This window comes from Perca fluviatilis, chromosome 8, assembly GCF_010015445.1.
Source record: "Perca fluviatilis chromosome 8, GENO_Pfluv_1.0, whole genome shotgun sequence".
Classification (NCBI taxonomy): domain Eukaryota; kingdom Metazoa; phylum Chordata; class Actinopteri; order Perciformes; family Percidae; genus Perca; species Perca fluviatilis.
Window position 1 is genome coordinate 38582868 of NC_053119.1, and position 24281 is coordinate 38607148.

Below are 24281 nucleotides of genomic sequence, written 5' to 3' on the forward strand. Positions count from 1 at the left end.
TATTTGAGCAAATGTTATCAAAGCGTGTTTATAGAATTTATACTTTTTAAATTTCAAATCGGCACCAGCCCAAAACCTCCTATCTAATTTTCAGACGAGTGTATCATGGCGGCGCAGATGGCGGTAAATTCGGGTATGAACTATATCTATTTCATTAAGTAGCTTAATTGTGTTAATTCCGAGCAGTTAACAATCATTGGTATTTCAAAGATAAGCAAACACATATTTGCTTTTTAGCGCTATTCTTGTCGCATGTCATGTTTTGAGCACATGGTGATAGATCACTCAAATTCAGACTCGGGCTGCTAGGCTAACTTAGCTAGCCTAGCATGCAAGTAAACGTTAGGTTAGCTAGCTAATGTTGGTTAAACAATTATTCGGTGCGGTGGGCAAACACGTTTACACCTAACTTTATCAAATGTTTACGTTAGAATTAATGCCGTACGTGCTATGTGACTTCTCTGACGCAACTCCTGTCAAATGGGTCAGCAGGCGAGTTTACTTATCCGGAAACAAAACTTAAACTAAAGTGACTTGGAACAAGCAAAGACATATTTGCCATCACTGCCTGGCATTCGTAACGTTACTACTGGGTTTCTGCTATTGCGCCACGCAAAAACAGTAAATAAGACAAGACGTCTCGTCCAACAGTTAGCTAGGTTATGTCCAGACTTAAACTGGCCTCTGGTTAACAGTAACGTTACTCCTGTCAGTGTGAAATAAGTGAGTCGTTTACTGGTGACCTGGTTGATGTTCCTTAGTGACAGCTAGGCAACCTAGGGGTTTGATGCAGTAATAAATAAATACCCAGTATAATTGAATAATTGGGCTTAATCTACAATAACAAACGTGAAAGGTAAAACATTTAGGCTATATTAAAAACTAATATAAGTAATGTAATATTAAGGGATTTTCAGTGGTACTATTTACTGTCATTCACATGTTCATCTTTCAACAGTGTATGGTGTTTATACATAAGCATCCTATCTGTACTAGTTATTACTTATATCTATCCAAGGCGGAGGGTAAAAGTATTGTGTGGCAGGGAACAATTTTAAAATGGCAACAGCTCTGGGAGCAAGAACACAAAGGGAGGCACTTATTCTCAATCTCTAGTAAGGTCACTGACTCAGTTAATAAAGAAGGGAGGGTAGACGTAGGGAAGAGGTTATTATTTCTAAAATGAGGATTGGTCACACGTTTCTGAACAGCACTTTATTTATTTTAGGAAAGCACTAGAGTGGTTTGTGTTCATGTCTGAAGCCGGAGACAGTGCAACATGTTTTGATTTCTTGTAGAAATTATGACTGCCAAAGACAAGATCTACTCAGAGAATTGCAAGAAATTGGCTTGGAAGAAGTGTCTCTGAAAAGTATTTTAGAAGTAGGATCAAGCGGGAGGGGAAAACGTTTTTTCAAATTTTTAATAGACACTGGGCTATATAACCCGATATAGTGCACTAAGGTGCTAGTTACGTAGATGGCAGCAATGCAACTTATTGGATGCCGGCTGTAAAATCCCAAAGAAGAAGAAGAAGATATTTCTTATTGTTGCACTCTGGAAGAGGTTTACAATGTCAACAACATAATGAAACTGTGACTGCCCAACATCCTGTCCTGTCAGTCATCAGATATTAAATACACTATTTGTTGCATAAACAATTATTCACAACATTCAACATTCAAAACTTAAATTGTTTTATTGCCATAATAGAATTTGACCCCAAGTATGAGTGCAGGATTCAGCAGTCATGACATGTAAACGGAAAGGGCGAGGAACCAATGACTAGTATGGTTATAGGAAACTAGCACAATAGGAGTGGGGAAAAAAAACTGTTCTGTGCATGTGTGAAAACCCATTTACCTACCCAGGAGCCAGTCTGTGGGGGCCGCTGAAGGAGTTGTGGGAGACAGTGGACGGGGCCGTGTTGAGGAGACAGCCAGAGAGTGTCCACCTGCTGGACCTGCAGCTGAAGAAACACAAACCACACTTTCTCTCACTCTATAAGAACCCGGTGAGATGCTGTGCAAACACAAACACATCCTTTGTTTAGTTTAATTTAGTTTATTAAGATCCCCATTAGCTACAACAGGGCTGCAGCTATTTCTCCTGGGGTCCGAATTTGTAATGACATGTCATTTCATATGTGAATGTTACAATAGTATTCTTCCCGTGTATCCTGCCACTTCCTTGGTGCAGACAGACTCATTTTGATATACAGTGTGTCTTGAGACTCTCATGTTAATAACATCTGGTCTTCTCTTCATTTGCAGCCAAAGAGTGCAGAGCAGAGAGAGAAGGTGCGAAAAGCCAGCACAGAAGGCATCGCCATCCAAGGTCAGCAGGGGTCCCGCCTCCTTCCGGAGCAGCTTCTCTCAGAGGCCTTCATCCTCAGCGATTTGTTTGATATTGGGGAGTTAGCAGCGTTGGAGCTCCTGTTAGCAGGTAAAGTGGACATAAAAAATTACGTGACTTGTAAGTTTATGAAAGAAGTTATGTAGTAAATTTGTTGAGCATGTGGTATTTTGTATTGTAGATACAGCACTCACAAAAGTTTACAATGGCTAATTTTGTTTTAGGTTTGTCCTGATCAAATCCATGATTTGGAGACAAAGCCTTGCATGACTTTCAGTAGTAAAGACATTGATGTTTCACACAATGGATTCTCTGGATATGTTTATCTGTCTCTAGGTGAGCAACAGCAGCCCCATTTTCCAGGTCTGACACGAGGTCTAGTAGCTGTGCTGCTCTACTGGGATGGAAAGCTTTGTTTGGCGAACTCCCTGCGCACACTCATCCAGTCACGCCATGGCAAGACCTTCACCCTGGACCTGAGGTGATAATGCCATATACAAGTAGTACATTCAAGCAATGACAGGTGCTGTTAACAGCCCACATGATGAGCTTGTGATTGTCCTGTTGTTGTTTTTTAATACCCTATTTTCTTTTTATTAACCTGTACTGTTGTTTGTTGTCTCATTTAGTGGAGAGCTGGTGGCTTTGACAACTCGTTTTACAGATGAACTTATGAACCAGGGTCTGACCAAACGCCTCCTAACCTTGGTGTCAGAGATAAATGTGACACGTGAGTTTGAACGACTGCAGAAGGAGCGCGGCCTGGGCAACGAGAAGCACAGGAAAGAGGTGAGAGCTAATCTTTTGTGTTAATTTGAAACAGAGATGGTCATCTTTGCAATATATTCATTATCAATCATACTTGACTAGTGCAAAGCCTGTCAGTAGCTTTCTATTGTAACTTACAAAGAAACATAGAGTGGAAAAATATAAGGCGCGGAATACGGACCACGTTTAACTTCCTCTCTTGTCCCCAGGTCTCTGACCTCATTAAAGAAAGCCGACAGGCCCTGGCAGACAGCCTGTTTTCATGGACCTGCCAATCACCTTTGTCTAAAGATGACACCCTGGCTCTTATTGGCCACCTGGAGACAGTGACCGCTCAAGCTGATGGCTCATTGGACAGTGTGAACCTGGCTCTTGTCATGGCACTTCTCTACTGCTTGGATGTCAGCTTTGTAGAACAGGGGACAGAAGATAGAGAAGGTGAGAACATGTTAAATGCATACAATGTGAATCATTTGAACTCTGAAGTTGTTGTTTTAAATCCACTAAAACGTACTACTTGTAGCTGTTGTCACGGCACAATCGTTTTCATATTAGTCGCCAGGCTGAGGTGAGTGGCCTTACACGTTGCCCTTGCCTCAACGTTTCTTCGCTCCGTCAGCTGGCCAGCTCTCTCCGTTTTGGCGCTATTAGAGGATGGGTACCCGACCCCGATGGTTTGGACAGATATTTAGAAATGAGGTTCGGGTCGGGCCCGGTCACATCAGTGCGATAAGGCATTCAACATTTTAAATTTAAAACAGCTATTATGTAGGTAGCCAATGGGCCTTTTTCACTTGGTGCAAAGATTTGTTTTTGTGATTGTGATCGTCTTCCTGTGTGCGGAAATTTGTTTATGTAGCTGTGACAACGAAACACGTGCATGTTAGGCTACATGTGGCAGCGCAACGATGGAAGACGTTAAAAAGAAGTTGGCCTCAGGAGATTAACGTGCGCTTGTTGCCCCGTGTGTGCTGATGCGCTCTTCTGTTGACATTTTTGAATGCCTTCCTACAGTTGCTTAATAAAAGCGGGCTTTCCACACAAACAAACGTACATTTGTCATTAGTATGAGGAAAAAATTAGATTTTAACTGTGTCGGGCTTGGACATAAATCTCTTAATGCCTGTCGGGTTCGGTTACTGCTCTGTCGGACGCGGGCCGGGCTCAGACAGAAAAATGCGCCCCGATCCGCACTCTATGCGCTATGTCAACAGAAATTGCTGTTAGTTTCAGTGTTTTTCTTCTACAGCTAGTGACGGATTGTCTTTGTTCCTCTAGATCTGATCCAGGCACTGCCAATGCTGACTGAGAGGCAGTATGTGTCTGCAGTGCACAGCCGTCTGATGGACGGCCAGCCGTGGAAGCTTCCAGGTCTGCAGGCTGTGTGTCGACTGGCCTGGGCTCTGTCTCTGAGGGTCCTTTCTCAGCTACCACAGGGATGTGGTAAGGCCCTTTTTCTTGAACATGCATCAAATATGCCTCATAGCTGTTTGAAGAAATCCTTTTGATGGAATATGAGGTCTCAAAGATAGTAGTCATTTAAATGTAGTGTATTATATATATATATGTTTGTGTGTGTGTGTGTGCGCTGTGCAGCCCTTGTTGAATTCACTGAGGCAGACGAGGCTCTGGCTGACCAGGCTCTACTGGGAGATGTCTTCCTGTTTATGAAGGAGGGCATCCTGGGATGTGAGAGTTTTGCCCAGGAAGAGTTTTACATCCGCCGCCTCCATTCACTCATCACAGACTTCCTGGCCCTCATGCCAATGAAGGTGAGAGATGCCACAGGTGTCCACCACCATTGTTTATACTTAAGTAAGAGGTTGACTTGTTTGGATGTCATGTTGTATGTGTCAGCTCGTCTCTGATTAGTTATCAGGTTGTAGTTTTGTTATTTTGCATACTGGTTAATTATGTAATTAACATCTTTCTGCGTTTGTTTTACTGTAGGTGAAACAGCTTCGTAACCGCGCTGATGAGGATGCCCGTCTGGTGCACATGTCCCTACAGATGGACAGCGAGCTTCCATCATCGTTACGCAAGGACTTAGACCACCTCATGATCCTCGTCAGTGTTTTTTACAAACACATACACACATCAGCTAACATCACCTTTTATATTTCAAATGTTCTAACTGATAATGTTATCCAAAATTATACTGATTGCAGTAGTAAAATAAGCTTGAATTTCTAGATGAGCAACCTTTTAAAAGCAAAATTGTGTCGGGGAAAATGCTGCAGTGGCCTGACAGTTTAATAGTGTTGGTTACTGCTTTGTCTTTCCAGATCGGGGAGTTTTACAGTAAAGACTCATTTGGGCTGGAGTTGGGTCTGGAGTTCTGGTGTCCCACAGAGTCTCTCCAACACACCTCCCTGCAGGGATCCTACCTGGGAATGGCACTTCAAAGGCCTCCACATAAACAGGTAAGAGCTGCATTTTGTGGAACCTGGTTGCACAAAAATTCAGTTTCTCCTCACACCAAGAATTGTAGTAGGTGAGAGAGTAGTTTGGTAATAAAATATCTTGAATTTGGATCACTTGGGTTTTGGCTGTCATGAGAGATGCTGTTTTTGGAAACCATGTATTTCTTTCTGTTGAAAGTTTTTTTATTTTTTATTTATCTTTTCGTGTGCTTGTTGCAGGTGGTTTTGTCCAAGTTTGTGCGCCAGATGGGAGACCTCCTGCCCGCCACCCTCTATATCCCCTATCTCCGAATGCTGAAAGGGCTTGCCAATGGTCCTCAGTGTGCCCACTACTCCTTCAGCCTGCTTAAAACCAACGGAGCTACACACAGTAAGAGCAGATTGTTGGTATAACGTCAAAGACAAATAATTGTCTGGGATTAAGAATAAATTTGGCCTCTTGGCATGGAGAAATTAATTGGATTTTGTGGTAATCTGGAGTGGGAATTTCTGCCATGACTATTTTTGTATTATGTGGCTGTCCAGTAGTAAATATGAAAAAAAATATATAAAGACTTTCGAATCCTAATTAATTTAGCTTCAAATGTAGTTGATATGAACATCAGACTCTAAAAGCCTATTGCTTTAGTTTAATACATATCCAAATGAATACCAATTCATTTCATGTTTGCAGGTGACAACATTCAGGGAGTTTCAGGCAGCCCGGTGTCTTGGGAACATTTTTTTCACTCCCTTATGCTCTACCACGAGAACCTGCGACGAGACTTTCCAAATCCAGATGCAGCACACTACCGCCACCCGCCACTAAGGGGCATCACCCAAAGAGAGCTGGACGGACTCACCTCATTTTTGCAGCTGCTCACAACCATCATTACATGGGTATGGAACAACATTCACTGCTCATATTACGTGGAGTATAAAACAACATTAAGGCCTGGATTAATGTGTGATTGTGTTATTTTGAATTCCTTATATACTCTCCTTGTGTCTTTGAAAACTCTTAACATTCAGGTTGCTGAGATAGTTCCTATCTAACTGTATTGAGGTGTGTTGTGTGTGTGATGTTTTTTTTTTTCTCCCTAGAGTGAAAATGCTCGACTGGCGTTGTGTGAGCATCCCCAGTGGACCCCAGTTGTAGTGATGTTAGGGTTGCTACAGTGCAGCATTCCTCCCATCCTAAAGGCTGAGCTCCTGCACTGCCTGGCAGCCTTTGGGAAGTCACCAGAGATCGCTGCTTCACTCTGGCAGTCACTGGAATATACACAGGTTGGCCTTTATAAATTAGTAGAACAATTTTAGTTGATTTTATAAGAAGAGGGCTAGGACTAGGTGGAGGGATTATATCTCCAACCTGGCCTGGGAACGCCTCGGGATCCCCCAGTCGGAGCTGGTTAATGTGGCTCGGGAAAGGGAAGTTTGGGGTCCCCTGCTGGAGCTGCTCCCCCCGCGAGCACTGGATAAGCGGACGAAGATGGATGGATGGAGAGTGCCATTTGTCATATAAAGTATTAACATAAACCAAAAAATGTCATTTGATATCTATATAATGTTCAGGATCGAGTCTGTGAAGTGTTCTTATTTTGCCAATAACACCAGACTAACAACAAACTTTAAATTTAGGGTCAGTCCCATTATCTGAGTGGCTGTCAGAATTTCTTTTTTCAAACTGTAGGTGTATTCTCTTATCTTTCTCTAAAAGACTTTATTTTTGAAGTGTTATGAAATTGTTTTGCAGTTTGCTGTGTTGTCAGATATTTTTGTATCCGTTTTTAAGTTTTCTAACTTCATGTTCTTTTACCTCAGATCCTTCAGACAGTGCGAGCCCCGGGACAGAGGCAGGCAGCTGGGATTGAGGTGAGTCTTTTGTGGTTCCTGAGTGTGATGCTGGATGCTCACTACCCAACCCAATTTGAGGGAGCGTTTAGAATGATTCTGTCTCTCTCAACTTCAAGAATAGGTAATTAATATGGTTCATTAGTTGGTACAGATGGCAATTAGACCACTGAGGGCTGCCAGGATAATTTTTAATTTGCATCAAGGTAGCTTTTGTTGATGCCCAAAGGAAATATGTTTTAAGACCCAAACGTGTTGTGATGCATAATAAAGCAGACAAAAAGTGAGAGAGTTCTCATATTTAAATGCTGTTGTTGTTATTAAAGTAGCACTTGAGATTAAATTGCTATTCAGCATAAAGCTAAAGACAAAAAAATTGACTTTAATCTCTCATCAGTTTGAAAACCTTCCTGTTCAAAAGTTATGCAACCTGTGAGAAGTTGTATAAGAATTTTCCTCGGCATAAATACAATTATATCTTTATTCTGTCTTTATTTATCAGGATTAATCAAGTTCCTGTCTTATCTTGTTTGGACATTTAGGTGGCAAACTTTGTCGATATATTTTTTTTCTGGCTCTCAGGTGGAGCTGAGTGAGATCGAGTCAAGCTGCGAGGAGTATCCCCTGACGCGAGGCTTCTGTCATCTGATCAGCACACTGGTCGAGAGCAGCCTGCCCATTAATTTAGGGGCGGGGCTACGCGTACCAGGCTTTCAGCCTTACCTGAACTTCTTGCGTGACTCGGTGTTCCTCCCCTTTCCCACCAGAGCATATCGCCGTCCAGCTGAGAAGGTAAAATGCTGTGTAGTGCTCTCCTGGTGTCCTATTAGGTGAAGACATGTAGCTGTGGCATGCATGTATGCTCTTTTGAACTACACATAACAGTACATCTGTTCATTTGCTTTCCTTTTTTTTTTCATTTTTGCCATCTCTCAGTGGGAGGTTGCTGATGCTGTCCTGGAGGTGTTCCACAAGCTGCTGCGGGACTACGAGCCCCAGCCGTCCGACTTTGTCCAGGAGATGGTGGAGCTGCAGGGGGAGCAGGTCACCGCCCACAAGCCCCCAGGCCACAGCATCATGTTCCACCTGCTCAACGACTCGCCAATGCTGGCGCTCTGCCTCAGCCTGCTGGAGGAGGGTGTACGCCAGCTGGACACCTATGCACTCTTCCCTGGTGAGAGAACATATGCAGCTGCTGTCTGAGAAAGAGAGATTGCTCGTGTGTGTGTATGTTTTAGGGCTGGGACGATTGCGTCGGCACAAATAATTTGCGTCTACGTGTCACTAAATAAAATAAATGAATAAAATAAAAATTAATGTAATGTGGAACTAACGTAATGCGGAACTACTGTTGGATACGCGGGTTCTAGGGGCACCTAAACTGTAGCCCTGCCTTAGCTCTGAAGCTAGCCGAGCTCCTCCGCCTACATGCAGTTTTTTGTCAGGTCGACGGACCAGTGAGTGAGTCCAAAATAGCAGCATGAAAGGACGAGCATGGCGAGTGGTTGCGACCCACAAGAGTTCCCCGCCGGCCTCTTTAAGATCGCAAGTTTGGCAAAACTTCGAGACTGTATGGCTGCAGCCTGGTGCTGACCCCGCCTCGAAAACTTCGGTCTTTGGGTCAGTTCCAGTAGTAGGCTAAAGGCGAGAGAGTGGGGGATAAGACGAGGACTGTGTGTCGGCGTCGGGTATGTGAGTGGAAATACATCTAACAACCAACGCATATCCGACGCCATAATCGCTGGAACGAGACAAAAAAAAACTGTCCAACTTCTCCTCCCTACAGTGCTTAACCAGCCCTTAAATACAAATAATTAAAGTTAAATTAAAGGGAGAAGAGCTTGGATGTTAAACAAGAGCTTATTGATTATTTTACCTACTGTTAAAAAAAGCAAATACAGGCTACTCTTTTTGCACTTGCTCTGTTTACTTTAAGTTTTTATTTTTGTATTCCTCCTGAAAGTGACTTTATTTTGTGGTTGGATTGATAGCCTACATCTGGCTTCAGGTTGCACTACAAATTAATTTTACTTGAACAGTGCGGTGTTAAACAATTTTAATAAAGAGATTTAAACCTTATTGAAATTTGTTTTGTGTAAATTGTTAATAATTGAGCAATGGGAAAATAATTGGTAATTGAAAATTTTATCGTTAGATTAATCGAAAAATTTATCGTTAGATTAATCGAAAAATTAATCGTTCGATTAATCGAAAAATGAATCGTTAGATTAATCGAAAAATTAATCGTTCGATTAATCGAAAAATGAATCGTTAGATTAGTCGACTAATCGAAAAGTAAAAAAAATAATCGTTTGGGACAGCCCTAGTATGTTTGTTCTGACGACATGCTCTGTTACTTTTCCCCTGCAGGTAAGAAGCTCTTGGAGTCGGCGGTGCTGCACTGCCTGTGCCTGCTGGACTTGGCTCTGCAGAAGGAGGTGGTGTTCATGGACCTCCTCAGGGAGAGCCAGGCCTCCATGCTGGTTTCCCCCTTGGAGCAGCTCCTGCAGGGGGTCAGTCCTCAAACTCGAAGGGCAGATCACATTGTCAATATTGCCAGGTAAGGGCATCTAGGTTTTAAAGCCCCTATTATGCTCCTTTTCAGCATCATATTTGACCTCTTGGGGTCTCCTAGAATCGTTTTACATGCTTTTAAAAAACATACTATATTCTCATACTGCCCATTGCTACACTGCCTCCACCTGAAGCGCTCAGTTTGAGCTCTTCGCCCGCCTCCCTGAAAAGCCCAGTCTGCTCTGATTGGTCAGCTGGGTGGGCTGTGCTTGCTCAAAAGGCAATGGGCAGCACATTTGAAAAACTGGGCTGGCTTTCTCAATCAATGACATTATTAATTGAGAAATTTCAGTTGAGAAAAAAGTGCTGTCTGTGGGAGTGAAAGCTTAATTTGGAATGAAATGTGTTTTTATTTATTTATTTTTTTTGTACTTTATATATCTATTGCATACACAAAAACTATATAACACACTAAAAGACGAGAAAACCCCCAAAACGCAAAATAATATAATACAATATACAATAATACCCAAACTGTGGTATTGACCCCATGGTTATGTTTTTTGTTGAGTCTGTTCTCGAATAAAATGTTTGTGTATCTCTTCATGCTCTACTATTTAGTAGAGTTGAAATGTTATTAAACCTCTTCAGAAGTCATAGTAGGTTATATTTAAGGAAAAAAAAGTACTCTTTAAAAGGCTAATTTGTTCAGAATGAGTAGAACTTTATGGTGACCTATGTTGGTCCCTTGCAGGTATCTGTACCACAGCAGCTCTAACCCAGAGGCTGCCTTCCAGAGTGCCAAGATCCTGCGTCGTATCGCCAACTACCCCAACATTCAGACTAGGCTGGTGGGAGATTTTACACACGACCAGGTATTTGTCAAAGTCTCAACTCTTAACAAATAAAAAATACTTTTCCTCCAAATCTTCAGGATATTTCACAAAAGGTTAAATGGTAAGCAAAAGAAAATGGTTACAAGAAAACCAAAATATTGTACAGTAGTCTAATATATTCTCATTTACATATTTCAATTAGAAAGAATAAATCCTGGATGCCATTCTACTTTTATATAGACCCTTCGATGTGGATTACATGATCCCAAAATGTATTAAGTCAAACAATGCAATTAGTTTTTGTTTCTATAATATGTATTGGTACTGTGTCAGTGATCTTCCCTGCGGTCATGTGGGAATCTTTTGTTGTGTTTGAAATTGAGAATTATTTTTGTCTCTGTCCCTCAGTCTGTGAGTGACAAGCTTATGGCAGGCTTTGTGGAGTGTCTGGACAGTGAAGAGGCTGAGGAGGGAACAGAAAATGGAGATGGTGAGAGAGACGTTGTGTTGTCTGTGACATTTTTCATCAGTCCAAAAACTGTACCATCTTCTGCATTTGGTTTAAATCCTGCTGTTTTCGTATTGTGAAATCTACCTACTGCATAACCCCCCAACTTCCAGACTCTCACCCACAAAAGAATGTTGCAAGAATCCGGCATGAAACCCAGATCCATATGCTGAACCTGCTCATCACCTCCTTGGAGCTGAAGACGCCAAATCTAGCCCTGTACCTTTTGGGCTATGAAGTAAAGAAGCCTGTGTCCTCCACCAACCTCCAGGACCCAGGTCAGACCAGACCTTTAGCTGTTGGCATGTTCATTTTGGTGGCTGTTGGGATTTTAGCAATGTTTGTGGGCTTCTGGTTTGGATGGAAAGGGATCAGATGACCTGAGTGTTATCTTTCAGTTGACGGTGCATTTATGCGCTACAGGTGTGTTGGGATGTCCACGGAGCTGCCTGCACGCCATACTGAGTCTGCTGCAGAGAGGCACCGAGAAGAGATCAGGACCGGTACTCACACAGCAGGCCCCACACCTGGCTGAGCTCTGCTACCAGGTACTCTTCATCCTCTACTCCAACTGCACCTTCATTTTTCCTTTTATGCCAAGCAGGTTGAATGTATATATGGAGTTTGTGTGTGAGCTGATTGTTTGATTAATCCATTTTTAACTTTTCGTGTTTGCGTGTCTCTGTCATGGGCTCCCTCTCTCAGGTGATCTACCAGCTGTGTGCCTGCCCAGATACATCAGGACCCACCATGCGCTATTTGAGGACCAGCCAGGACTTCCTGTTCTCTCACCTGCAGCACCTACCCTTCATCCTGCCTAGTGAGTTCAGGATCCCGGCCGATCTCCTTGGTCCTAAAATATATATTTGGCAATAGGGACTTAATGAATGGAAAAACATGAAGCAAAGAGGCAGGAACTGGGAAGCAGGAAATTCATAACCTTTAATAGAAATTAGTGGTTGTTTGTATTCCTTCTGGAAGAAAATAATGGATGGAAAAATTGTGTCGCAGAGATATACTTGTAAAAAAACAAAGCCAGGAAATGGAAGCAATGATACAATATGAATGTGGGTGTGTTAAAGAGAATACAGTACAAGTCTTTTCTTTTCATTGCTTCGATTCTACTTTGTGCTGTCTTCAGGTAACCAGATAGCTGCCCTCTCCCAGATGTCTTGGCTCATGAAAACAGCTGCCATTGAGCTGAGGGTGACCTCACTGAACCGCCAGCGTTCACATACACAACGCCTTGTCAGCCTCCTGTTGGATGACCAGCCACACACTCAACATACAGGTATATCTGTTGTCAAGTGTTTTCACAGGACACATTTCAATTTATACACACTTTTTGGCCTTGTTTTTTTTATTTATTGGTTTAAAAGATAATTTCAATTGGCCAGAGTCTGGCGATACTATGATAAATGTACAATAAATAATAAAGTAATGATCACACACATGCACATTCAAACTCCCAATCACCATGATCACTCGACAAAGTTCATTAATGAACCTAAGAACCTCATAACTTTTCCTTTTTAGCTGACGGGGAATCGGGAATGGAGGAAGAAACCAGATCGGTCAGCGGGTTCCTGCATTTTGACACCGTTTCTAAAGGTTTGTACCACCGGAGTACAAGGCTTACCACGGTAGTCAGTGTTTCCGGTCAGTTACACACCGATTACATTTATTTCCCACTGCCCCCACTGCTGTTTATTTATAGAAATGAAACCCATGTAGTTCATTTTCTCTCACGTTCATCAAATAAAAAAAACCTGTGTATTTGTAAAATACCACATGTGTTATCAATACTCGGCTGACAGTGTCTGCTCTGGACAGCAGCAGCAGAAGAGTCGCAGCACAGAGTAGCAATATTTTGGAAAACCCAATGCCAAACGGGAATCTGATAATGTTAATGATGTAATCTGTAAACTGTAAACTCCGGCAGCCGCCTTGCAGCTAGAACGCGGTGCAGCCGCAGCAGATGATTGACCAGAGAGGCCCGAGATCAAAGCAGGCGCTCTGCAGATATTGAGCTTCATCGATGAATATCTTTTACTGTAAACTGTCCGGTGTATTCAGTAACACCGGTGTTGTCATAAGTTCATTAACCGGGGGGGGGGGGGACTTCCTCACCATGGCATCCCTACTGAATACACATTTAAATCAAATATCGATGGCTAAATACAGTCAACGTTTAATGACTCTTCACTCACTTGAATGTTTTTGAGTAATCAATTCAAGCTGTCATTTAAGGCTCTTGTTCTTTTCAAATTATACCAGATTGCTTCTGACTTTTAATCTGGTCTTGTCCTTGTTTGATGCAATCAGTGCGCAGGAAGTTGCTGAGTGTGCTGGACGCCATCGATTTCAGTCAGGATATGCCTGAGCTGCTGCAGCTGGACTTCTTTGAGCGTGCTCAGATAGAGCAGGTGATCACCAACTGTGAGCATGTCAATGAGCAAGGACACACTGTGTGCAACGTTAAGGTGGGTTTCCAGGATCACCACTTACTCAGCTCTGTTGTGTTGTTTCAACTTTTTGTTTGTGTTTACATTATGTGTTTACATGTTTGATCTTCCACTGATGTGTAATATTTAATTTATTTTTTATTTTTTTTACAGTTGTTGCATAGAGTGCTTGTCGCTGAGGTGAATGCACTGCAGGGAATGGCAGCCATTGGACAGAGGCCCCTGTTAATGGAGGTGAGTGTACTAAAACTAATGGGACTTAATGTTTGTGTAATTTACCAACCTGTTGTAAATGACTCCCAAAGCTGTGATTAAAAACACTCTGTTGTGAATCTTTGAGAGATGAAAGCTGGAGCTAAAAATGCTTTGTCTACATTCATCTTTGTCCCTGGGTGTGTTCTTCAAGGAGGTGAACTCCATCCTGCAGCAGGTGGTGGAACGCAACCGCGTCCGTAGGAGTTTGAGTGCAAAGCGACATGCGCTGCGGTCCTGGAGGAGCCTGGTCGAGACGCTGCTGACCACCTGCCCTGCTGATCTCATACCTGCTGATGACAGGCAGCTCATCATCAGAGACCTGCTGCTCGACCTGCACGATAAGGTCAGTGAGGATGAATGTTAGCCTGGTTGACACCAGACCCTTCTCATTTGTAACTGAGAGTGGGTCTGGGAAAGGTTAATTGACAGTTAATTTCCAAAGGGGCGTCACCAACGGTTAAATGCCTCTGGGCGCATTGGATAGTCCTTCAACCAATCAGACCAACGATCCGGGTGACGCTGCGCTTCGGTAGCCGTCATGTTGAATGTAAACAAAAAGCTGCTCGCCGTTGCTGCGCTATAGTCGTCGCGTAAAGCCCGCCGCAGCGGTTGTGATTGGTGCCTCGAATTTGGGGACATTGGAAATGGGTTTCAATGGGCTACCCAGGCTAGATGAATGTCACATGGAAGGTGAAATAAGTGTAGCAATGATATCAATGCATTGAAGGGGCATAGCTGTATTTTGGGTGCAGTCATTTATGAAAAGGTTTGGTACAATTTTAATGCTGATGTGTTTTAGTGCTGCTCATCTTTACACGTGTATTGAATCAATCGAAGTAGAGAAAAACCTGAAACATTGCTAATGAGTTCCTGTAAGAGCTGACAAAACGATTACCTCAAATCTCCAGGTTGTTCTAAAAACTAATTGTAAATGTCACTGTGCATTGCCTAGGTGTTATCTGAGGATGCAGCAGGAGAACTGATGCCCATTGTTGCTGGGGCAGTCTTCACTCTAACAGCCCACCTCAGCCAATCAGTCCTGTCTGAGCAGCAGCAGGGGGCGGGATTAGAAGCATCCTCTGGCTTTGCCTCCATTGCCAACTCCGCCCTGCACCTGATTCTCCGCAAGCTGCTGGACTTCATCCTTTGCACTGGTAAGTGATGACATAAACCTACAGTATCTTACATGGGACATGTTGCTAGGATAAACCTTAGTCAGGTTACGTTTTTAAAATGTTGTCTTTTGCACTTTAAGGGGGTGGATACCAGCGTCTGCGTGCTCACTTGTATGGCTCCCTGCTGTACTACCTTCAGATTGCCCAGAAACCTGAAGAACCAGACACTCTGCAGACAGGTACAACACAGAAACATCACTACAGACTTTCTAGAAAACATTCAAACAAAGAGTATTTTCCGGACTATAAGTCGCTCCGGAGTATAAGTTGCATCAGTCAAAAAATGCGTCATGAAGAGGAAAAAAACATATATAAGTCGCACCGGACTATAAGTCGCATTTATTTAGAATAATTTTTTTTTTCATCTGTCAACTACACAATAGCACACAGACCAACAGGCTGAATACGGTAGGTGTCCGGTATGTTAACGTAACACATCAACAGTTATTGAACTATACAATAGCACACAGAACAACTAGCTACCAGGGCGTGGAGCATGGATGTATTAAAAGGCGTGGAGACGTAACTGCACCATTGACAAGCCCCTCCCGACTCGTTCCTCCAGCTCTGACCATCTTGCTTTCAGCCCGCGATTAGCCAATTAGCTTTCTTTGTTTTCTTCATTGCAGTAAGAGTCACCTTTTCGCCAGTTCCTCACAAGTTTCTGCTGCTCAATTACCGTTTTCGGCTGCATATTTTACTACCTGCAGTTTATCTCTTTTCTTTCTCAGTTGTCTTTAGGAGTAGCATTCTAGTTGTCACACACCTAGAGCGCCCTCTCGCGGCTGTAGATGGTAATGTTTTCAGTATGAATTAACATGTAAAAACATGTTAAATTATATATATTTTGATATATGTCGCACCTGACTATAAGTCGCAGGACCAGCCAAAGTAGGAATAAAAGTGTGACTTATAGTCCGGAAAATACGGTATTTATTTCAAGCGGGATATGGAAATCTAGTATTATTATGTCAAGGGGGCAATGTACCCATGTTGTCTGGTCATCTGAGAAAATCTCCCTCTCCATCCCTCCAGCAGGGAAGGCAATGTGGGAACGTCTCACAGCCCCCGAAGATGGTTTCTCCAAACTGCAGAGAGAGAATCTCGCCATCATTGAGAGCTATGGCAGAGCTCTTATGGAGGTGGTGTGTCGGGACGCCTGTGATGGCCATGAAATCAGCAGGGTAAGAGCCAAACCATGCAGTTCATACAACAATATGACTCTGCCATTTTCAGCCTCATAATGTCGCCAGATTTCAAAAACATTGTAAAATAAAGTTATTGAAAGTAAACCATGCATATGGCATTGCAAAGCTCTGTCGAGAGAAATTCAGTTTAAATAGCTGAGACAAATACCTCTTTGTTTGTTGACTACTAACCAGTGCTTGTTTTATCATCCTTGTCTCCTCTTCCTGTCTGTCAGATGTTGGCTCTGGCGGTGCTGGACCGGATCTTGTCCATAGACCGTCAGAATCAGTGGCTGGTTTACTTATGCAACAGTGGCTACCTGCGGTCGCTAGTGGAGAGCCTGAGACAGGATGATGCCGCCCTGCAGAGCCTGCTCACACCTCAGCCACCCCTCCTCAAACCACTCTACATCTATGAGAGCAAGATGGTGAGGAGATGTGCACTTATACAGACACAGTATTTTTTGCATTGTAAATTGGACCTGTAGCCTTCGTCTGAAGCCTGTATACGTAGAGGATTATGAAGGCACAAACTCTGCTCTGTGTTTTTTTAGGCCCTGCTGACTCGTGTGGCTAAGACGGGTCAGGGAGCTGTGGAGCTGCTGCGCTGTGGGCTGGTGGCACAGCTGATAGAGTGCCAGGTGTTTGACATGGTACCTGACAGCGATGCACACAGGTAGGGATGTGGAAAAAAGAGGTTGGGTAACTTCCAAGTGTGTGTTTTTTATATATATATATATCGCCAAATGTTTTATCACATGAATAAAATTGTATTATTTTGCATTTCAGAACTGTTTTTAAGTACATGTTAACAATGGAAAGCAATTTTTACCATTGTATCTTGATTGTGAATCAAATGAATGCAAAGAAAGTTACTTTAAGACTTTAAGATTTGTAATTGTTTATTATTTATTTACTGTAAACAAAAGAACAATGTGTGAATCTGTCATTATTGCACAATTCCTCCAAGTACCTAACTGAGATGTAACACTAACACTTTGCGTATACAGTACAAACAAAATGGTCCAAAACCAGATGCCACAGCAAGACATTTGTAAACTTTACGTTTTTCTAATAAGGAATGTAACAATTCTCCTGGACAGAAAAGGGGGTGGACAATGTCCCAAATGACAAAAACAGTCAAAAAAACGATACAAACAACACAGTCCTAAAACCGTATGCTGATATACATAGTCAATATAGTGTGCATTAACTCCTATGTAAATACTTTTGATTACTCACTGACGTCCAGTGATCCAGTTAATGAGACAGCATTTGCACTTTGCGCACTTCCAGTGTGGCTGCTTTCTCCATGGAGTACAGGCTGTGTATGCATGAAACTACTGTCCCCCTAGACAACTTTTTAAAAGTAAACTTTCCATTCAGAATCTTATTGGCATCCATTTCGGCGTCTCGCGCTCGCCATCCACTCAAAACATAACGTTAGCCTACTACTCTTTGGCCGGCTCGCGAGCCCAAACAAGTGTGTGCGGCGTGCCTGTTGTTTAGTTTCTGGTCTAGCTAGATCCGGTGTGGTGTTGTAGTTTTTCTAACGTTACTAGTTGTTGCAACAGCATGTGAAAGAAACTACAAACTCGCGATAAAAAAATTGACGCCGATGATGGTGTGTCACCCTTTTCAGCCCTTCTGAGTTTGCAGGTATGCAATTGACTCATTTTACCAAATTAGTGTAAAGAATTAAAAACTACATGTTAGGATGGTAATTCCTCACTAAAGCAAAACAATCAAAAGCTTGCAAGTTAAAAAGGCAAGTACGGTAGTTTAAATTTTAAATTTAGCGTCTTGCCTTTATTCCAGGGCATTTAACCGACTTTAGTTTCTTTATCTCTCGTCCAAATTACCTAAGTCTGTGTCTGTTCCCTTGTGGTCTACAGGGTGATGCGGGACCCATCCGGCTTCATCCCCAGCCCTATGGACCGCTACAGGCAGATTCTCTTACCGACCCTAAGGCTCTTTCAGGTGATCCTGACCTCTACCACCATGAACCACCAGCAGGGCGCGGCACAGGTAAGCACACAATTGAGATAGAGATCACAAAGACAACTTTTAACCTTTTTTATTTTTTTTATTTGACCTTGAAAATCCCCAAAAGTCAGATTCTTTAAGGTCTTAAATGCTGTCTTGTGTCTGTACTGACTCTGTAGACCTAGATGGGATTAATGCTCATTTAAAAATGAGTGTGTTTCTGACAACTTTTTTGTTTTTGTACAGTATGAGGCCATACAAAGATTTATAAACATTGCACTTACATCCTAACTCTCTCTCTCTCTGTGTCTGTCTGTGTGTCTGTCTGTGTGTGTGCATGCGTGCGTAGGTTCTCCAGTGGCTGATAGTGCATGCCGACACCATTCAGTCCCTGTTGCGCTGTCAGGAGCTCAGTATGGGAGCCTTGCAGGAGCTCTCTTTGCTCACTGGCATCATCAGTAAGACGGCTCTGCCAGGTACATTAATAAGTCATTCTTCTCTTCTAATGCACTTTGCTTTCTAAAATATTTTCCCGTTTTCATTGTGCAAACCTTATATACACACATCAGACTGCATGAATGGTGTTCATGTACTGCTTGGTCTCTCAGGGGCCCTTGAGACGGGTGGGGAGGTCAACAGTGCGGCTATAATGGAGTTCCAGGGTCACATCAACAGATTCCAGGTTAGACAGCTGCCATTGTTTTTATATGGTATAGTATAGATGCGTTTTGCTGTATCCCTGACAATGCATTTCAATGTGTACAGTTAGTAATACATCTCTTCTTTTTTAGCGCCTCTGTCTGTCCTTGCTCGGCCGTCTGGCAGGGAGCGAACAGGAGAGGTTGCTGAAGCAGGCTGAGGTTGCTGCACCTGGAGACTCAGCAGAAAGACGAGAGGAGATGGAGGTGTCTATGCAGCAGGTCTGACAACAAGCATTCTATAAACGAAGTAGTGAGAGATTCATGGTGAAGGGTGGTGGTGCCTGTGACTACATGGAATTTTGCAATTTCTTCAGCAGTGTGATGAGCGTGTCTCCTTGAAATGTCAGAAGTGACTTCCTAGTTAGACGTTACCCAGTTTACAGTTTACATATTCCAACAGTATAATTGACAGTGGAATGAAAAATGGCACTGAAACAATGCGACTGGAGTCTTGTTTCCACAGAGTCATGATTATTCATCAGTGTCCTGGGTTGTCAGTGACCTGAGAGGTGCTGTCCTCTGTACCCAGGTGCGTGCTAACATCATGGAGTACTGCCAAACGTTGCTGCTGCAGAGCTCAGCCCAGGCCCAGTTCAGCATCTGCCTCTTCAGCCCGTCAGGCAGCGAGCCAGCTGGCAGGGACGGAGGACGCTCAGGTCAGTGATATTCTGCCCATACTTAAGACGAGGAAAAGGGATGAGTCATGTCACTGTATACTGTGAACAAGGCATACTGTTGTATTTTTTTGTTTCCCATTGAAATGTCCTTTTCAGTGTCTAATAGCTGATAGATCAATCTAGGCCCTTTTAGGCCACAAATTAGCTTTTTACTTTCAGCAGCACTTATCCACTTCTACAAGTGTGAGACTGAACCGCTGCTCTTATTTTTTTTTAAGATCTGTCATCCACTCTGCCATCAATGGCTTACTCCCGGGCCCCCAGCCTGGGTCTGGTCCTGTACCTGCTGAAGAACAGCGCTGCAGATTTCTTCCGCTTCCACCAGAGTCACAGACAAAGCTTGGGCAAGCTGCAGAGCCTGGATCAGCTGCCTCCTGAGGAGCTCAAGGAGGTAATGATGGACAAATACACAGATTCACTCTTTCCCACACTCACCACACTGCTGTATTTAAAAAATAAAAAAAATAAAAAAAGGTGTGATTAAAAAGTAACAATTCTTTAATTGATGCACCTTTTTGGCTTCAACATGCATTGTCTTCAGTTCTAACCACAGACATCTTCTCTGTAGTTGTGCCAAGGCCTGGTGTCAGGCCCAGGAGGGGTGGAGAAAATCTCATCAGTCCAGAGGAGCTTGCTGGCCAAGAGACGACTGGTACAGCTTATCAACAACCGAGCCAAGCTGCTGGCCCTGTGCTCCTGTATCCTTTGGTCCTTTACAGGCACAGGTGTATTGATAGGACTACAGCGTTAGACTAACGGACATTTTCCGATAAAAATTAACTCGCATTTAGCCCATTATTGTACATTTGTCTTTGGGAGTTCTCTTCAGTAAGTTGGAGTAAAACCACGTAGAAATGCCACATCATGAATTGCTGTGAAACGCCTTGACCTGCCTCTTCCTCAGACGTTATCGAGACATGTTTGTTTGTGTTGTGGCGCCACCTGGAGTACTACCTGTTGCATTGTACTCCCACCGACCCCAAGGACTCCCTGATGCCTGGAGCCAGTCTGTATAGATCTCGCCTCACAGACGGTGAGATATTTACATTTAAAGCAGACCTGACTGATAACTTGCAGATACATATCGTTGTTAGTAAAACTCTACTGAGAGGTTTTAGCTTGATTGCAATAATTAGTGGGAATGCTGTTCAACAGCATTCCACCTATTGTTATTCTGTTCTTTATTATTCTTCGCTTTATTATTCCGTACGTTTTTTGGCTCTCTGTAACTTCTGCATACTTTCACCTATTTAAACCATTCAACTTTTCAAATGTTCAGCTATTTCAGCTAATGATGGGACTTCTTCAACTTTTTTTCTACTATTTATACTTTTTAAAATTTTAAGCTTTTTAACACTTTTTTTTAACATTGAAGTGAATGAGAGCAGCCTTCAACTCCTTAAAATCTTCTTCCGCTCCCAAAATTTTCAGCTCCTTCATACTTTCACCTACAGACGCCAAACAAACTTTAAAATGTTCACAAGATATTCAGCTATCCAAACTTATCTTTTCAGTTTGATACCTTTTACAGGTTTTGTTAAAAAGGTGTTTAAGTTTAGTGATCATTTCAGGAAATTTTATCGATTAAACAGAGTGTGTATTGCGCTGCTTAGAGTGATGATGTCATCATCCAGAGTGTGAAGCTTCAAAAAAATTATCTTAGTTCCTTCTCTAAAAACTGCTCTCACGCCCTCAATATCTACTTGTCATACACAATTCATACATCAAAACGTAGGTATTTTTGTCTAGTTTCAGAAAATCTGCTCAGTGTTGTGATACGCCTTTTACTTTTGGCTGGTTGAGCTTCCAAACGACAAGAGTAACACAACTCCCGTCATTCACTCTCCTGTATAACTTTCTTTGCATTTCCCAGCGAAACGCACAGCGAACCACTTTTTTAAATCGCTGATATGACCACATTTTTATGTTTATCCATATAAATTTTATACCATTACGTGCACAAAGGCCTTGTGGTGCTCAGGATGACGTCATTTGACCGATAGCAGTAATAGTTTGGGCAGTCTGAGGCTTTGTTTGAGAGCTTGCTCTCAGTGTCTGAAGTGCTGCGGTGGGCTACAGGAGACATTAAGAGCAGGTGCGGTTGTGAACAGATCAAAGAGATGTTTATAAACATGGCCCCCAGGCCCTTAGTAACCATGACAACCCTTTCACAGACAGTCTACTGATTACTCCAGGCTTGCTGTAGGAGTCAACTAACTAGACTAACTATGATCATCAGGCTATATCATTTGCGTTCCACTTCTGTCTGTCTGTTTGTCTGTCTGTCTGTCTCCTTATCTGTCTGTCTCTCCCTCCCTCCATCCTTCTCAATCTCTCTCTCCTTCCATCACTCCTTCTCTGTCTCTCTCTCTCCCTCCCTTCCTCTCTCTCACTCCCTCCTGTCTCACTCTCTTTCTCTATGCCTCCCTCCCTCCTTCTTTCTCTTTTCTCTGTCTTCCTCCCTCTTCTGTTCCCCTCCTTCCTTCCTTCAGTCTTCCCCCTTCCTTCTCTCCCTCCCTCTGTCTCTCCCTCCCTCCATCCTTCTCAATCTCTCTCTCCTTCCATCACTCCTCTCTCTCTCTGCCTCCCTTCCTCTCTCTCACTCCCTCTCTCCCTTCCTCCTTCTGTCTCTCCCTCCAGGGTCATTTGTGATTTGTGATTTCATCCATGTATATTATGTTATATATGTTTCTTTTCAGGCAATATATCCACCTCTCAGCTCTTTAGGGTCATGCTTGTTTGTTCTACCCAATGGATATGGCTGATAATAATACAAAGTCTTTAAACTTTCAGCCTTTTTAATCAATTTTAGTCAAAGTTGCTCTCTTCCTCAATGTTTCTATCTTTCCTCTCTTTTTCCTCTCCTCTTTTTCCTCTCTCTCTCCTTCTCTCTTTCCTCTCTTTCTTCTTGTTAAGCCCCATTCTTTTCACCTAATATATTTCACATCTCATCTCAGCTAGATTTATGCTGTTTCTATATCTGATAATAATAAAAATATTTCTTCCAGCTTTTCTAACAAGCTCTTCACTTATGTAGGTAATGCAGTTTAGCTTCCAACTCTGAAATTTGCCAGATGTTTCAGCAGTGCAGTGCAATGCATTTGAGCTTTAAGATTTTTCATACAATTTGTTTCATATTTCTGCATATGTGAGTCATTATCTGTTAGAAAATCTACTCAGACCGCCACAATGTACTACATATTTTGTCATTATTCAACCTTTAAAGCAAACAGTTCAGTTTAGCGTCAACTTTTAGCTGTTTAATGAAATTCATACTTCTTAAAACGATTTCCACTTTTTCAACTATTCTTCAACTTCAGCTAAAGACCTCACAATGTTCTACATATTTTGTCATTTTTCAACTTTTAATAGCCAACAATTCAGTTTGCGTCAACTTTGAACTTTTTAACGATTTCCACTTTTCAACTATTCTCACTATTTCAACTTCTTCTTACAGATTTAAGCTATTCATCCAGTTAGCTTTAGCAATTCAGCAGTTCAGCATTCCCACGCATTTTCTGCAGGAAATGCATTTTCTAGTTTCATTTAAATATTCATGTTCTTCAGACTCGTTTGGCGGGTTGCAGGCAAGTGGAGGGCGTTGCCTCGGTCTATCCCGAGTCAGCCAGCAAGACCTAGACCTGGTAAGAAATGGCACACGTGGGCATGAGCGTAGTGTCAGTTACGCTCTGAATGCTGCTCTGACAAACCTTAATATTGTGCATCTGTTTACATCGCTGCCTGCATTAGTCCTGATCCCTGCATTAGTCCTGATTCTGTTTGTGTGACTGCAGCTGAAGAGTGACATGGCTGCAGGTTTCGGAGAGGCCCTGCAGAGGAAGCTGCTGGAGGTGGAGGGTTTGTACAGCCAGGTCCGCTCCCGCTACACCTTCATCCAGGCCCTGGTTCGCAGGATCCGTGGCCTGCTCCGACAGCCCAAAAGCTGAGACACACACACACACAAATACAAAGACTGTCCAAGACCCAAAATCTCAAGTTTGATATTGACTCAAACCGCCTGCCAAGCGACAGTGGAAAAACTACCAAGAATTCAACTTTCTGATCTGTTGCAGCTCCTCTCTTGACTATTGTGTGACGTTAACACCATCATGGTGGTGCATTCTGAGTGACCCCATACTAATTATGTTGAGTAGCACTGTGCAAGGAGCGTTTCTCAAAGAAGCGAGGAAAAGTAACTTGCAGAATACAAATTTGTACTCGTTAAGAGAATTTGATATTCATTCTTTGGTCTGATTTCTCTTTTTTTCTTTATGAAAATAAACGTTTTCTAAATCTGTTAAATACTCGTCTTATGTGTGTGAACTAGACAACAACCCACCCGAACCTCACCAGAGATGGAATTTATTTTGTTGGCGATGGCAAACTGGAGTCATTATCTGCCGACATGCACTCAGGTGAATATACGGTGTATATGAATAGAAAGGTTCCTCCTGTTTACGTTTTTACAGAAGAAGATGTCGGCTTATTTAGGGCTTCACTTTTCACACACATTTTCAAATTGTTAACCACTTCTGACAAGCTACTCTTCACCTTTTTATGTGCATGTCTGGGGTGACTCAAAAAGTCCCAAGGAAATG

General features: G+C 42.7%; 1 protein-coding gene across 2 annotated transcripts; it reads left to right on the forward strand.

The window, feature by feature from the left end:
* The first annotated feature begins 6 nt into the window (after nucleotides 1–6).
* On the forward strand, nucleotides 7–23985 carry nup205 (nucleoporin 205). Of its 2 annotated transcripts, none has more exons than XM_039807692.1 (42): nucleotides 7–133; nucleotides 1872–2014; nucleotides 2274–2445; nucleotides 2692–2836; nucleotides 2985–3144; nucleotides 3333–3561; nucleotides 4402–4566; nucleotides 4720–4895; nucleotides 5074–5190; nucleotides 5409–5546; nucleotides 5766–5916; nucleotides 6220–6425; nucleotides 6630–6812; nucleotides 7350–7400; nucleotides 7962–8171; nucleotides 8316–8553; nucleotides 9750–9939; nucleotides 10648–10768; nucleotides 11138–11219; nucleotides 11351–11515; nucleotides 11661–11785; nucleotides 11943–12057; nucleotides 12379–12528; nucleotides 12774–12848; nucleotides 13563–13720; nucleotides 13856–13936; nucleotides 14109–14300; nucleotides 14910–15111; nucleotides 15213–15311; nucleotides 16168–16316; nucleotides 16556–16747; nucleotides 16874–16995; nucleotides 18215–18347; nucleotides 18655–18781; nucleotides 18914–18987; nucleotides 19097–19225; nucleotides 19536–19662; nucleotides 19902–20074; nucleotides 20252–20381; nucleotides 20588–20716; nucleotides 23251–23327; nucleotides 23478–23985. In XM_039807692.1, the coding sequence occupies exons 1-42, from the start codon at nucleotides 106–108 to the stop codon at nucleotides 23628–23630; spliced, it is 5982 nt and encodes a 1993-aa protein (XP_039663626.1). In that variant the 5' UTR covers nucleotides 7–105; the 3' UTR covers nucleotides 23631–23985. The 2 variants fall into 2 exon arrangements, with proteins under 2 accessions (XP_039663626.1, XP_039663627.1); XM_039807693.1 differs by having other exon boundaries at nucleotides 16171–16316.
* Nucleotides 23986–24281: the final 296 nt, after the last annotated feature.